Raw genomic sequence first — 15602 nt, 5'->3', positions numbered from 1 at the left:
ATGGAAAAAAAAAAATATTAGACTCTTGTTTTGCCAACCGCTGGCGCGCACATGTATAGCCAACAAGCTATGTTTACACAAAAAAGACCCAACATTTATTGGCAGAAAATGCTTCATCCTTGATGTGAAATATCTTCTGTTGCATCCTCCGCATGGCAGCACAGCATATGCCTACCCATTATACTGTTTTGTAGATTCATTGTTGCTTCATAAACATAGAAAAGTATTTCACACAATGCGTGTAGAAATAATGTAGCCGTTTTTAATGGAGTACATGTAGTCACAATACCATGTACCAATATTTCATAAATTAACATGTACGATTCAAATTTTAACGGATTAAAGGATTTCCTTCGCAATCTGAAAAACAATTTTATGTGTCCATCATTTCATTACATACGTGTGCAAAGCTCTGTTAGAGCAATACTTACTGTTAAATAGTGTATTAGGTACAGAGTAAATCCTGGCTTCGTCCTGTTTACAACATTATCAACTCATAAAGGCGCTTGTTATCACATTTCTGCCATTCACCTATATCACCGAAGAGATAATATTAAACAATATACACCGTTTTGGTAGTAAGTGAAAGTGTAAAAGCGATCAGATTGATTTAGAAATATAAGATATTTAACAATATATATATATTATATGAAAAATAGTTCATTTTGCAAACAAGATTTCGAAGCGTCGTTTCAAAAAAAAAAAAACAAAAAAAAAAAAAAAAAAAAACAACAAAAAACAAATGATGGCGTCGAAAAAGAAACGAGTGCACATCATTTTAAAATTTTGCACTGTCAAAAATATACAAACATGCTACGAACATGAAGATTCTCCCTCCCATTGTTCTTAATGCTAACTGTCAGTGACAGTGTAAAATGTCAAATATCTGTCGACAAATCAGATGGCGGGAGTACAAACGAAATGACCTTCTGGGATAGACGTGATATTAAACTATCAGGCCAAGAAGAATGTACTGTAAATCAATATCTTTTCGCGTGCGTTTTACTTTCAAGAATTTCGCGATCATAGTAAATTACCTTAGTGTTATGACCAATAATAAGTATCTACATTGTCTATAGTCATTAAACATATCTCAAGATACTGATGAAGTTTACACTAGCGTGATATAGAACGACCGACATCAAGTATTGTAATATTTCCATTGCGTTTGAAAAGGAAATTCCGGTATTAATAAAAAGGATTACAAGCATATTCAACTTTATTTTCCTTCAAGAATATAACAGTATAAAATGCTTATCTGTATTAGTCAAAGTTGTATTTGATGCGTTTTAGGTTTAGATTAGAACAAACACGACGATTGTACTTTCATGAGACATGGTTAACTTTCGGTTTCAAGAAAAAAACATCATACGATTTTTGTTATTTGGATCTTGAAGTATTTTCTGTGTATAAAAAGAGTACAATGACAAATTTTAATTGATAAAGGCTAAACTGGACTCACTTTATTGATATGATGAATACACTCGACTCAAATTTTGAACATAATGTTCTCTAATTCCATGATCCATCCAAAAGGAAATTACATCATCGCTATTGGTCAAAAGTTGTCAAAACTAGGCAATATAATACATATCAACAAGACTTATATTCGTGAAAGTTTGAATTGTAGGATACTCAAACAAATACTTATATTCATTTAAATCCAAATATCATGTTGTGTAAAACTATATTGTTATTACCTTTATATTTTAGAATTTTTGACTCTTTTCAGTTACTTTCAGAATGTCCGGATTTTATCTTTACGTATCAAACAGTTCGATTTATAACACCAACATCCCGATAGTGATGAATAATAGTCACCTGTGTTACCATGACCACGGACCTGGCCTACCATCCTATATCCAGTCACTGTCCTGTCATGTATCTGGTCGATATGTTATATTCTACAACAAACGGCCTGCCGACTATGAACCTCAAAATGTTCGGTATTACAACACAACAACTGCAGTCATAGAATTGTGTGAAGTACAAGTGATCGGAGGTATGTGTTTAGCGATAAATTTTATCAAACTGATTCGGTTTAATAGCAGAACAATAAGATTGTTCATTTACAAAGATTTCTAATTTTGGAAAAGGTCACAGTGATTAAATTGAATAATTAAAAAAATAGCTTGAAAAAAAGTTTTGACCCATTTTATCACACGGAAATGTAGGAGTTTATCTGATATCAAAAATATTTATGTACAGTAGATGTAAACAAATTTAAGCAAAATAGATGTAAACAAACATGTAGACGAACGTGTTGTGTTAGTGTTCTTTTGGACTGAAGAAGGCCCTATTGTTTCTTAATATATATCCCATAGGGATGATTTTTAATTTTAATTTGCATTTATTTTGGGCTATTATTTCGGATTATTAATATACAAGCTTTATACTGTTTTTACCTCATTATGGAAAATATTCATCAAAGCATACGTGATTTATCATAGACCGATATCTAAAACAATCCTCGTCAACACAAGATTGAGAAATAATTACCAAAATGCTTGATAATGTAATTGATTTCCTGTGATGTAGTGACACATGCTGGATACGAATTTGCTGATATGGCTTCTTGTACCGGTCATTTTATGACGGAATATTCATATGTACTTGTTACATTTTATATCATCTTGCTTAAACATAATAAATTCCTCAGTTATCATTAATGGCACTCTGATCGTTGAAATCTACCCCAACAAAAACTAAAAGAGGAGGCGCAACATTGTATCCTTACACGCATATCTAACCATCAATTTGCATGTATGCTCAAGATTATCTGACCGTTATTCTGTTAAGAATCATAAACAAGGGGGGGTAATTCATCACGATGATTAAAATAAATTAACCAAGGATATATCAATCCATGGAAGGAAACTCCTACAAGACTTTATATACATAATTTGTACTCACCGAATAATTCTTGCCTCTGATTTAATGATTTATATAAAATGCATCAATCTAATTACTTTTGAACGGTATCTGCAAAACCCAAAGCGGATTAGGAAACGATTTTATTTTAATGTAGATTTCCATTGTGTTATGTTCCAATGTTGTAATGTGCAAATTCATTTTTTGATTTTTCATTTTTTAAAATAATAATTGTCTTTACATCTCATGTGCTATTTTCTGACAAAGAGCAATATACAGATTTGTACCAATATACCAAATGTTTATGAGTTTATTCAGAACAAAAACAGAGTAAAAATACAGAACGAACTGTTACGTTCACATATTAAGTAATTGCTTGAAACGATCTACCGTTTGAAGATGCTCCATCGCCGACAGAGCATAAACAATATATATCACCTGGACAACAATATATGTTAAATCGTATATATATGCAGAGTAAAGTAGAAACATTTTTGTGTCTCAGACAAAAATCGTCTGCTCCTCTTTTAAGTAGCTGATATACGTTATCATTCGTCTTCGCTGTATCATATTTTGGGTATCATCGGTCGTCAGCAGAATACTATATTTCCGTAGATGTATAACAGTACAATCCTACAGTAGTTATATATTCATCTCCAAATGATCTTTCATGAAATTCATTTGATTTTCAGTCGGGAATATGTATATAATAATGTTGTAAAAATGCATCCCGATGCTAAGATGAATTCAGGGATTGTGTTGCTCGGATTTACTGTGAATCAACAAGACTTTATTATAGAATCATGCATTGGTAATCATCATTTATCGGGTTTTCGTGAATAGATAAGTTAAGTTATTTGGATATATATTTTATATCAACGTTTGTCCAACAAAAGTCTTGTCCTCCTGTATTTTCTTTGAATGTTTGTCTTACATTGATTTCAATAAATAAGTCGTTGGTACCATCATTTTGTGAGAAATGCAATTGATACTATCTACTTACATGTTTCAGTTTTATTCTATTCTCAGAGATTATTTAGGCCTGCTTATTTGCTGGTGGATATTTACAATAACTGAAATATATCGTATGGTTTTTACAGGATGTCCGCCTGGAAGGAAAGGAAATTCATGTAACCAAGGTAACAGTGATTTTCTCATCGTTTGATAAAATTGTAAAGGTTTTAATTCTTCTTTTTTGAGCCATAGGTTTCTAGCTCATTTAGAAAATGACATTTTGTAATACATAACATATGAAAAGGTAAATCACTAGCTCAGAACTGAAATCTGACGTATTTTTTAGTGAATTTTTTTTATCTAACATAACACATTAATAATAATAGTGAAATCAATTATTATCTGAGGCCTATTGACTATTCATAGAAGTATTCACAGGTTCAGCAGGTGTTAACGTTACCTTGCCGTCATTCAGGGCAGACGAGATCATACTAAGTAGTAATAATCGAATAATCACTCCTGATCGTTCCTGAATGAAACCACCATACGTGCTTTCACTTTGAAATTAGGGCAATGCCTGTATGTTACATACCTAATATAAAATTATTTGGTAAAAAATGTACAACATTCAAAACTTGTGACCCTTAACTTAATTTGTTGAGTATAGGATGCGATGTATTATGATGATTTTGTTTGATTCAGATGACAATTCTTGTTTTGTTGTGATTGTGATTGTTTATTTCAAGCACATTTTTCACGGGTTATTTATTGTTGAAAACAAGAGTAAATTTTGATATAATTAAAATTAAGTACTGTTATGTTTAGGTAATTATTACTTGGGACGACCTTCACGTGCCATTTGAAAGGTACATATTTTAACCATAATGGCATTTAATTTTTGAGATGGTAGTGTAAAGACAGTTTATAGTCCCAAAATTATTAGTTTCAGAATTCGTTAATACTGCATTTGGCATCCCTTCATTAGCAATGCTCAATAGATAAATTAAATGTAAAGTCACATAATGCGGGTAACATATGTTCCTCGATTACCTGATAACCGCACAGTAGTTGACGTGGTAAAACAACAGAATGGACCTTGATTGTTTATACAGATTTACATATTCTCATGTGCTGTGCGACTGTGTGTTGATGTTTTAACTTTATTTTAGATGTTTTGACCTTTAATATGGGCAGTTAATAAAATTTTAAGTTTTGTTTATGAAACATTTTGGCTCTCTCATAAATGCTAGATTCAGGAGTTTTTACCATCAGTGTTGGAAAAAGATATATGGAATGACGAAATGATTCTAATATTATCAGCCTGTGATCCCGGTACGTTTGGCCTAGACTGTAACCAGACTTGTCATTGTGCCACGTCTGACTGTAACACACAAACGGGTGTGTGTACACCTACGGGATGTATAGCTGGGTGGAAAGGCACAAAATGTGATGAAGGTAACGTTTTTACAATGTTTGAGTAACCGTAATCCACACATACATTTGAGAAAAAAGCAAAACAAATCACTAAGTACAGACATTTAAATTTATATCTATTCTGCTGATCTTAAAGCCGTATATAGTTGATATTTTACAATTTCATTCCATTGATTTGAAATATTAAGGAGTGAGCATGATATAATATAAGCAAATTTTCTGTACAATTTAAATAACTGGTTATCGGATACACAAATATGCCACCAACATACCACGTCTACAGACAAGCATACAATATTTTCTGACTTGTTAATAATAATCTTGGTGTGCATTGTTTATCTTGTACAAATATGGAATGATTATAATATTGTTCTTATAGTCATCTTTGATGCAATTCACACTTTTGAAAATCCCCAAACAAGTTATACTTATAGAAGTGTTAAAGATCTGAGCTCGCGTATTTGCGCTCAGTATATACTCCCCACGAGCATTTTTATTTGACTATTTTGCATTGTTGTGCGCGTTTTTGTTTTGTTTGTGTGTGTGTGTATGTGTGTGTGTATATCTTATTTTTTTCAGTGCTACTTATTGTTACAGAGTAACATGTTGTTACATGTTAAGAGTGAACAGCTGACCCTTATAGTTTAGCAGTAAATCCGTTAACAGTATGTAGTTATCTTTCAATAAGAGACTGATGGCTATCCAGTGCAGCCAGTTTGACATGCATTGTATAGATGTCCGGACACTGAACTTTGCGACTGGCAGTTTTTGTCAGATAAAATTAAATAATGAACTTCAAGTTAAGAAATGCGCTCATATTATAATGACTTAAGGAATGCTTTGTACTTTCCTTGTATTGTAAATCTGTAGTAGTTAACTTTGATTATAATTCAGGTTGAATGTTAGCCTCCAAACTAGCCACAGGTTTATTAGATTTGATAGAAAAAGAATAAGAAGACTAGAGTTTGCCATTTTGTATTTGTATCCGGAATTTAGAGTGTCACAATTAATTTATGTGCGGAAGTATGGATGTCTAATGGTGCTCTTTTCCAAGGGTTATGTGATTATTAAATTGTTTTTCAGTGGGTATTAATAGTAGAGCGACATAGGGAAAACATCATGCATTTTTTGATACAAGCATGAAACTTCATGAAATTTGGCTTGCGAGTAGCCTAGACTACCAAAACAATATCAAAACCGGGAGCTATTGCAAAATGTACCTGCTTCCGGTTTTTTTTGTCAAGATGGCCGCCATTTACGTGGACAAAACTTGACAAAATGAAATAGCATGCTGCACATCTCAATAAAAACATGAAACTTAGCAGGTTGGTAGACAAGACTACCAATAAAATATTAAAAGCGGGAGCCATTGAAAAATGTACCAACTTCCGGTAATTCAAAAATGGCCGTCTATGAACATGCAGAACTATGAGAAGTAATGGAAAAATACGCTGAACGTTTCAATAAACGCATGAAACATGGCATGTTTATTGCCAAGACTTCCAAAATAAAACTAAAGTCAAGAGCCATTTCAAAATATGCCTACTTCCGGTTATTAAGGTGGCTGCCAATGTTGTAAGCTAAACTTAGAGAAATAACGAAATAACAGGCTGCACATTTTGATAAAAAAAAAACACATAAAAATTGGCACGTGAGTAGGCAAGACATTCAAAATAAGATTTAAACCGAAATTACTGAAAAACTACCTACTTCCGGTAATTTCAAGATGGTCGCCTTATTAACAGTTGAACAGTACAGTAGTCATTACAAAAACGAATATGACATGTATAACACGGTATCTTCATAAAAATCATATGTATAGTTTTATTTTATATATATATTTCATTTCCGGTATCAAAAATAATCGTTATTTTGAATAATACCAGAAATAGGTATTTTTTCACTTGTTTCAGCATGTAACAACTACACATTCGGACGAGACTGTAACCAGACCTGTCATTGTGCTAACTCTGACTGTGACAGGAGGACTGGGGTATGTAATATGACCGGATGTACGGAAGGATGGAGGGGACAGACATGTAGCCAAGGTACAGATAGATAAATGAGTTACATTTATTTAAAGTATTAATAGCAGTCCATTACAATCCGTTTATGTGTGTTTAAAATACTGAAAAAAACAACATAATTGAGCTAAGAGTTCATATAAGCTAAAGATTTTACATGAGTAATACACTTTTCATATAGTATGCTTGTCTTGAAATACAATTTCAAATGTCATTTTGTCAGCCTGTATTAACCAAACATACGGACGAGACTGTACCCAGATCTGTCATTGTGCTAACTCTGACTGTGACGGGAGTACTGGGGAATGTTATAAGGTCGGATGTACGGAAGGATGGAGGGGACAGACATGTAGTCAAGGTAACAATGCATTTATTTTTATATGATTATTCTATATTCATAATGAATTTCTTATTTCATTCAAGTACACTAATAGGAAAAATAATATTAACTCATTATGTTGTTTTATATAAATTGATTTGATTTACAATATTTTCATGAATAGGGACAGTATCAGATTCCAAAGTTTGTCATATCTCAATGTTGACGTCCTGTGTTATAATTTTTGATATGACATTGAGACTAAAAGTTAGGATCTTATACGTCCAGTCATTTTTTTCTGATTTCTTCCAACACAAACAAAATGTATTGCTGTATATAAAAGCTCAAATATTTTTTTTTAATTTGACAAAAAAATATTTGTTCCTCTTTATCGCATGTAAAACGTTATCACATTTATTTGTATCCCAACAATACTATTACGATACCTACGCTATATATGCTATTGTGTCATGATACAGCATGTACTAACCACACATTCGGACGAGACTGTAACCAAACCTGTCATTGTGCTAACTCTGACTGTGACGGAAGAACTGGGGTATGTAATATGGCCGGCTGTACGGAAGGATGGAAGGGACAGACATGTAGCCAAGGTACAGATAGATGAATGAGTTACATTTATTTAAAGTATTAATAGCAGTCCATTACAATCCGTTTATTTGTGTTTAAAATACTGAAAAACATTATGAGCTAATAGTTCATTTAAGCTGAAGATTTTACATGAGAATACACTTTTCATAAAGTATGCTTGTCTTGAAATACAATTTTTAATGTCATTTTGTCAGCCTGTATTAACCAAACATATGGACGAGACTGTACCCAGACCTGTCATTGTGCTAACTCTGACTGTGACGGGAAGACAGGGGAATGTAATAAGGCCGGATGTACGGAAGGATGGAGGGGACAGTCATGTAGTCAAGGTAACAATGCATTCATTTTTATATGATTATTCTATATTCATAATGAATTTCTTTTTTCATTCAAATACACTAAAAGGAAAAATAATATTAACTCATTATATTGTTTTATATAAATTGATTTGACTTACAATGTTTTCATCAATAGGGACAGTATCTGATTCCAAAGTTTATTGATATCACAATTTATTAATTTTTTTTCGAATAGTGAAAAAATACGCCGATTCACAGTTTATACAATTAAAAAAATCTTTCATACCACAATGAAATTAAAAAAGCAAATTATGGCAATAGAGTTTAATTGAAACTTTCATAATGCAGGATGTGTGACCAACACATTCGGACGGGATTGTGCCCAGACCTGCCATTGTGCTAACTCTGACTGTGACGGTAGGACTGGAATATGTAAAGTACCCGGATGTGACGTGGGATGGAATGAAAAATCATGTAGCCAAGGTCACCCTATAGTGTTTCGTGTTTGCTAATAGTTCTAGATAAATATTTTATTGTTAAGTTTGTATTGTTTTTTTAATTCAAGAACAATTAATTTACTTAAACTAAATGTCTAGATGTCTGTTGGGCTATACGTGTCAAGTCATTTGTTTTTAAGATGATGTCTTCACCGTTGAGAAATGTAGACGTTTCTCTGTTAAACAAGCAGCTTGTACCAACCAGACCTTTGGACGAGACTGTAACCAAACCTGTCATTGTGCTAACTCTGACTGTGACAGGAGGACTGGGATATGTTATAAATTCGGATGTGACGAGGGATGGATTGGAAAGACATGCAGTCAAGGTAAGAAATATCATGACAAAAACATATCAGACGGATTCAGTGTTTAGACTATTGAAACACTTTCTTTAACATATCACTTTATTAAGTAATATCTTAAAGAATTCTATTCTTGTTAACATCCTTTATGCATTCATATCACTTATGGTGCCGAGTGTAGCAATCTGATTAAAACATAAATCCTAATAACCACTCCGTTCAATAGAGATCTGACAACATCCCATATGGGGTCACGTTCTGATGACCATTTATATCACCTGTACTTCAAATGCATTTTCGGCACCTTACTTTCTCAATTGAAAGCGTCATTTCGACTCAGTATGCATATACATTTAGCTTTGCTGTGCTCTTTGGGCGAGATGGCTACATACACGAAAAATAAGTCTGACAGCTTTTTAAGATTAATTCTTCCCTATTCAAGATTCTGGCAGCAGCAATTTGATTGACCATGTCCAAAGGCTACCAGAACTAGACCCCTCTTGGGATGCTGTCAGATCCTTTATTCAAGGTGATAATAAGGATCTGTATTTTAATCAGATTATGAATATGACCACTCATTTTCAATGTTTCGTAATGCTTCTCACGTTTGAGTATTTCTGGTGCTACAAATGATAATATTCACAAGTATACGTTTGAGTTATGTAGACCCGACCCTGTTCTTTGTTTAGATTATATTACCTGATACTTGGAAAGTAATATTGTTTTATCGAATCCTCCTTCATACGAAAGGTATAGGTTGAAATCACAGTCAATTTAAAGAAGCTTTGATCTGTGTATTGTTCCATACAATATATGACTAAAATGTAAATGTTCTTGCCTGCGAAGTTCGATATCATCGACTCACTGTCTACTACAAGATGATGTGATAGATAAAGATAAACAACATTTATGTCACATGAGTGAATTATTATGTACGAAAAAATACAGAACCATGAGCAGGTTTAGATAGCTTTTAAATAGAACTTACAAGTTTGAAATAAGTTCCATATCTAACAGCAATGAGTCGTGTGACCTGCTTTTACCACAGTTTTAGCCGATAGCCGCTAATACTCTCCCTTCCTTGAAAACATCTCAGTGTTATACAGATGTATAGTTCGATTGTCGACCCTAAAATGATATGTATATGTTTAGATACAATTTGAGTCACTAAGTATATAATTTCATTCAATTCGATACGGTTTATTATATTCTGTACACCATATAATGAATTCTTTTAAAATAACATTATCTAGTGCGATTAATGCACGTAATTGTTTTGATTAACAGCACAGAAACAGACAAAAATCACAACAAAGACATGCCATTCTGAAGAAGTAGGTAGAATTATTTTATAGCTCGTGTTCCATTTTTCAATTTGATCAGTATTTATGATTTTGAAGGCAGGTTTATAATTGTTTTAGTAATATTTGTTACAGGTTCAATCATCAGGCCCACAATTCACCACAGGATACGCCGTGTTCGGTAGCATTCTGGCTATTTCAATCAGTTTTAATATAGGTCTCATCATACAATACATGAGGTAAGTGCGTCTATAAATATAAGATTAACTGAAAATTGTAAAATTTACTACAATTTTTCTTTCATTTTCATTCATTTTTAGTACATATGTATAGTTCGTCGTTATCTCGACCATTATTATTATAGTTCAACTTCGTCATTATCGACGGGATCATAGCACTACAACTCTTATCACAGTAATCGATAGGATACATGATTCAACTTAAATATAGTACTATATATGTAAAGGTCAGTAATATTGACAAAAATGAAATTAAACTTTAATGTAGTTTGAAAAGTCTTTAGTATTTTACGTCTTCACACATGGATTTGAATATATTTAAGGATGCGTGGCAAAACAGTTCGAACGTCAACACCTTCCACTGAACTACATACTTATCGTAAGTATACACTCTATATTAACATGGTATAGACTGGTTACACGAGTAACGATCTATCCATACTTAATTTCATTATAAGTATCAACAGACGATTTGAATTATTATTGATTTTATATTAATGTTAACTTAAAATATGTTGTGTGTAATATTTGGCATCCAAATATTTATTTTCAGATATACCCGACCACGACGGGAATTATGAAGGATTGGATTCAACAAAAATAGACACTACACGAAATGTTTATGATACCATTGGGAGACAGGGTGATTGAATGATGTAAGGATGGGGAGACTAATTATATCAATCTTATTTTTTACTTGCAAAAACTCGTGCTTGTGATAACAAATAGGTCAACGATATATCAGTCGCCATAGGCAATGTTTCCATTGGGTATGTATGTGATGTATGTACTTATGTATGCATTGTAACCTGTCTAACTAAAATGGCTGCTGCTGAGTGTTTCAAATGTATGGCAAGTTTTAGACCTAATGAGTTGCCATTCGTCCCGAACGTAAATAATTGTTCTCATGGTATTGATCGACCTCCTACGGATTACACATTCTTAAATAAACTCAATTGCTAGAATAATATAACAAGTATTTGCTATCTATTATTAACATTAACACAACCCCATAGTTTTATTGCTATCAATAACTTGAAATTGTTGAAAAAATTGACCCTTTTTCAGAGGACAAAACTAGTTTGGAGTTTATGAACACTTTGTTTCAATTTCGTATATATATATATAACCGCATAATATAAAAAATACTTTACATAGTTTTTGGGTGTGAATTACTGTAAAACACGTTTATAACGAACACGTTTACAACGAAGATATACTTAAAACGTATTTCATGTTCCTATTCGTTCCCATTAATGATATATAATATGTATATAACGAACTATGAATATAATGAAGTGATATCCATTATGACTGTATAGACTTTACGGCATAATACCATAATTCTGTGCATAATAGCTATCATGGTTTTGATGATTCCTATTTTTTATATAAAGAAGAAGATTAAAGATATGAGAATCAATGTGCAGGTTGCACATTATCAAATGCCCATATGCTTTTGTTAATGAAGGTACTAATTTCATACAAAACGTCCAAAATTGTTTGTTTTAGTTTTACGTCCTATTAACAGTCAGTGTCATGTAAGGACGTGCCAGGTTTGTTGGTGGAGGAAAGCCGGAGTTCCCGGGGGAAAACCACCGGCCAGCGGTCAGTACCTGGCAACTGCCCCACATGGGATTCGAACCCGCATCCCAGAGGTGGAGGGCTTGTGGTAATATGTCGTGACATCTTAACCACTCGGTCACCTAAAAGCTGCCAGAGTAAATATTGATATCATAATAGAAATATAAACGAGAAAAATAACTGGCGTATCATGAAGAGGTTTATGAGTTTTTTAAGATATGACGGTCCTTGTAGATATTTTAGATTATTTCGGATTATTTTACAATTGTTATCCATGTCAATGTTTAATAAAAAGAAAGTTTTAAGTGGTGGTTTTCTCTTTTTCACTTGTATTGGCGATATTGAGATGTTGTGTGAACATACTGCAGGAATAATTCAATACACAATACCAGATACATTAGTAGCATACTTCTAGTATCTTTCATACTTAACAGGTTGCTTGGCAGTGTCAACATACAGTGGAACAAATTTCAAACATTCATGATTAACAGGTTGCTTGGCAGTGTCAACATACAGTGGAACAAATTTCAAACATTCATGAACATTAACGCACGCAACAAAGATAATCGATTGAAATTAAGGGAGACAACCCCAATAATATTATGATTATTACTTTATACACATGTTTCTAATCGAAATAAACGGAGTAGCCAGACAATAAAGCATATTTTTTTATAAAGCGTAAATCATTAAACTATAGTAGTTATAAACAAAAAGTGATTTATATTTCCTATTGATGAATTTTTACCTGCAAATATTAGTGTATTATATTATATTTGTACCCCTTTCTAACAAACAGAATACAGACCATCAAAGAGGTTGGAATATACCTGTTTCAAATTGACAAACATTTGTAAAATTCAAGTAATATTTTATGGGCCTATATATCATGCTATGGTGTCATTTAAATGAAGTAAACATTATGGGTTCAAAATGGCTAAGCTAGCCAGATATCTTCAGTCTAGAGATATCATCATATCAGAGTGACGACAAAACGATTGATGAATTGTAAACAATCATACAGTAACCATAATTGGTTTTCTTTAGTAATTTGTCTTCAAACAAATTGGTACAGTATAGACAGAATGTATGGTATTTATCTAACAACACATGTTTTATACCTCGACATAGAAATCTCATCAACGATAATATATTCTACGTTTGTAATATGCCATAGCGTAACAAAAAAAAAATCAAAGACAAAAAGTGTGGATATTTAGTATAAAAGAAGTTTGACATGGCTTATGTAACGTCACCTGTTCAAGAGAGACGACTGATGGGTTAATAGTTATTCTTAGGTAGTAAGTATGTTCTTGTAAAAAGCGGTTGATCCTCTGTTTTGTACATAGCCCATGCTGACAATGTCGTTGGAAGTTTGGTTTTTCTTCTTTTCAACAAATATCAGAACAGTTTTGCAATTGTATCTACAATATATTAAAGTAGTTTGCTTTGAACATAAAAATCTTATATTTGGAAACATAAATTGGAAGATGAGAAAATATTTTGAAGTTGTTCTAAACGTAGTTTTTATTTAATTTTATTGTAATTATGTCACGAATCGTGGGTGTTGGCCGCTAGCAGCGAATAAATTCAACAACTCATACCAAACAAATAAACAATTTATTCATATATATAAATTATCTACAAAGATAAACCTCTGAAACCAAGTATTTGCTATATTTTTTCCAAATACCTAATATTTCTCAAGTGATACGGTCATAAAACACGATAATACTGACACTGGATTATTTTACTTAATAATTTCTATAATCGTCGGTAAAGTAATAAAACAGGTTAAACTGGCGATTAAATTTACGCAAACATGATTTTGATTGCTTTGCACCTTAGCACAGTGTTGAGAGAAATGATTGCATACTAACTACGCATGGAACTTTATTTATTTTACATCGATTGCGACACAAATTATACAACTTAAACAAATCACTTTCAATTGCCCGAATGTAAGCGCAAGAGTTGGAGGAATAACGAGTGCCTTGGAAAACCCACGTGATCGGGTTGGTGACCTCTGACCTTCTATGTATATCAATATACTACCTGTCGTCCTCAATCTAACTGACAAATTTGTCATACTGCAAGATCAAACCAAAGCAAGCTTTTTATTTGGATCATGTGTAGCACACAGGTCATGTTTGTTTATTTGATGATTATTAAGTGGATGTTATCTCCCTTAAGCTTGTATGAGAGCAACTTACATGTATGTACAGGTAATATGATATCACAAACCCATCATTCAACAATAAGTGATTACATCATCGATGTATTATGTTTGTATGACAAATTTTACTATTATTTTAACTAAATTGGACAATTATCCCCCATATATTGTATAGGTGTATCATGTAGATTATCAAACTGAACACAGTTCCAATATTTGAACATTAAAGATTTAATTTTGTCAGGTCCGCGTTTAATGTACATGGTGTGTACGTGATGCTGTAAACACATACTATCATATATTGTGTTAGTGGAAAACTGTAAATTTACACTTAAATCATATCAGTGTATCTATATTAAGATAAATCTAAATCTATAATATCAATCCCTCATGACATAGACTGGTCGGTCCGATAACGTCTGTAGTATTACACGATTTCCTGGTGAATACGGCTATTAGGTGAGATAATATATTATCCTGTTAGAAGCTTACTATCTCTTCAAAGTAATAAGTTTCTGACGTTAATTCAAAACCAAACACAATAACATTTATTCTATTTTCTATTACTAAATTCATCTCTAATGCAATATACCGCGATATACTACAGTATACTAATCAAAAATAAAACGTATAAGTTGATATAAAAACCAATATAAATACGGTACCGGTATATCTGGTGGATTGCATCAATAGAATAACTCATAAAAGAAATACCAAACAAATAGAAAGTATACTAGATATTGTCATGGACAATTTGACTTTTCGGATTTTCACGTCCATATCAAATTGCACCAAAAGGCTTTGTTTTTTTTTTAAAGAAAACTAGTACACAAGTATAAAAAGGTCACAAATCATATGAACAAAGTGTAGTCCTTCGTTTCCATTTTACTATACCGTGCCATGCCACAGTGATTTCATTTGGAATAAATCCTAGAGTTGGTACTGAAATGTCGATATAAAAAATATTTGTAAAATAAAAATCATCAAATG

General features: G+C 32.4%; 2 protein-coding genes across 2 annotated transcripts in view; both read left to right on the top strand.

Annotated features, from left to right (window-relative positions):
* LOC138311794 (uncharacterized) overlaps positions 1 to 15602 on the top strand; it is a gene marked incomplete at its 3' end in the record, with an annotated part of 70650 nt that overhangs the window by 21529 nt on the left and 33519 nt on the right. The window contains exons 2-6 of the mRNA XM_069252989.1: positions 1733 to 2002; positions 3972 to 4010; positions 5146 to 5280; positions 7173 to 7307; positions 7507 to 7641. Of these exons, the coding sequence (XP_069109090.1) occupies positions 1733 to 2002; positions 3972 to 4010; positions 5146 to 5280; positions 7173 to 7307; positions 7507 to 7641 (714 nt within the window). The remainder of the gene's footprint in view (positions 1 to 1732; positions 2003 to 3971; positions 4011 to 5145; positions 5281 to 7172; positions 7308 to 7506; positions 7642 to 15602) is intronic.
* Positions 8171 to 12011, top strand: LOC138311795 (multiple epidermal growth factor-like domains protein 10). Its single transcript, XM_069252990.1, has 8 exons — positions 8171 to 8216; positions 8409 to 8543; positions 8862 to 8996; positions 9202 to 9336; positions 10600 to 10646; positions 10749 to 10852; positions 11176 to 11231; positions 11406 to 12011. The coding sequence occupies exons 1-8, from the start codon at positions 8171 to 8173 to the stop codon at positions 11501 to 11503; spliced, it is 756 nt and encodes a 251-aa protein (XP_069109091.1). The 3' UTR covers positions 11504 to 12011.

Source organism: Argopecten irradians, unplaced genomic scaffold (assembly GCF_041381155.1).
Source record: "Argopecten irradians isolate NY unplaced genomic scaffold, Ai_NY scaffold_0116, whole genome shotgun sequence".
Taxonomy (NCBI): domain Eukaryota; kingdom Metazoa; phylum Mollusca; class Bivalvia; order Pectinida; family Pectinidae; genus Argopecten; species Argopecten irradians.
Note: the sequence above shows the minus strand (reverse complement) of the source record. Positions and strands in the feature narration are given on the sequence as shown.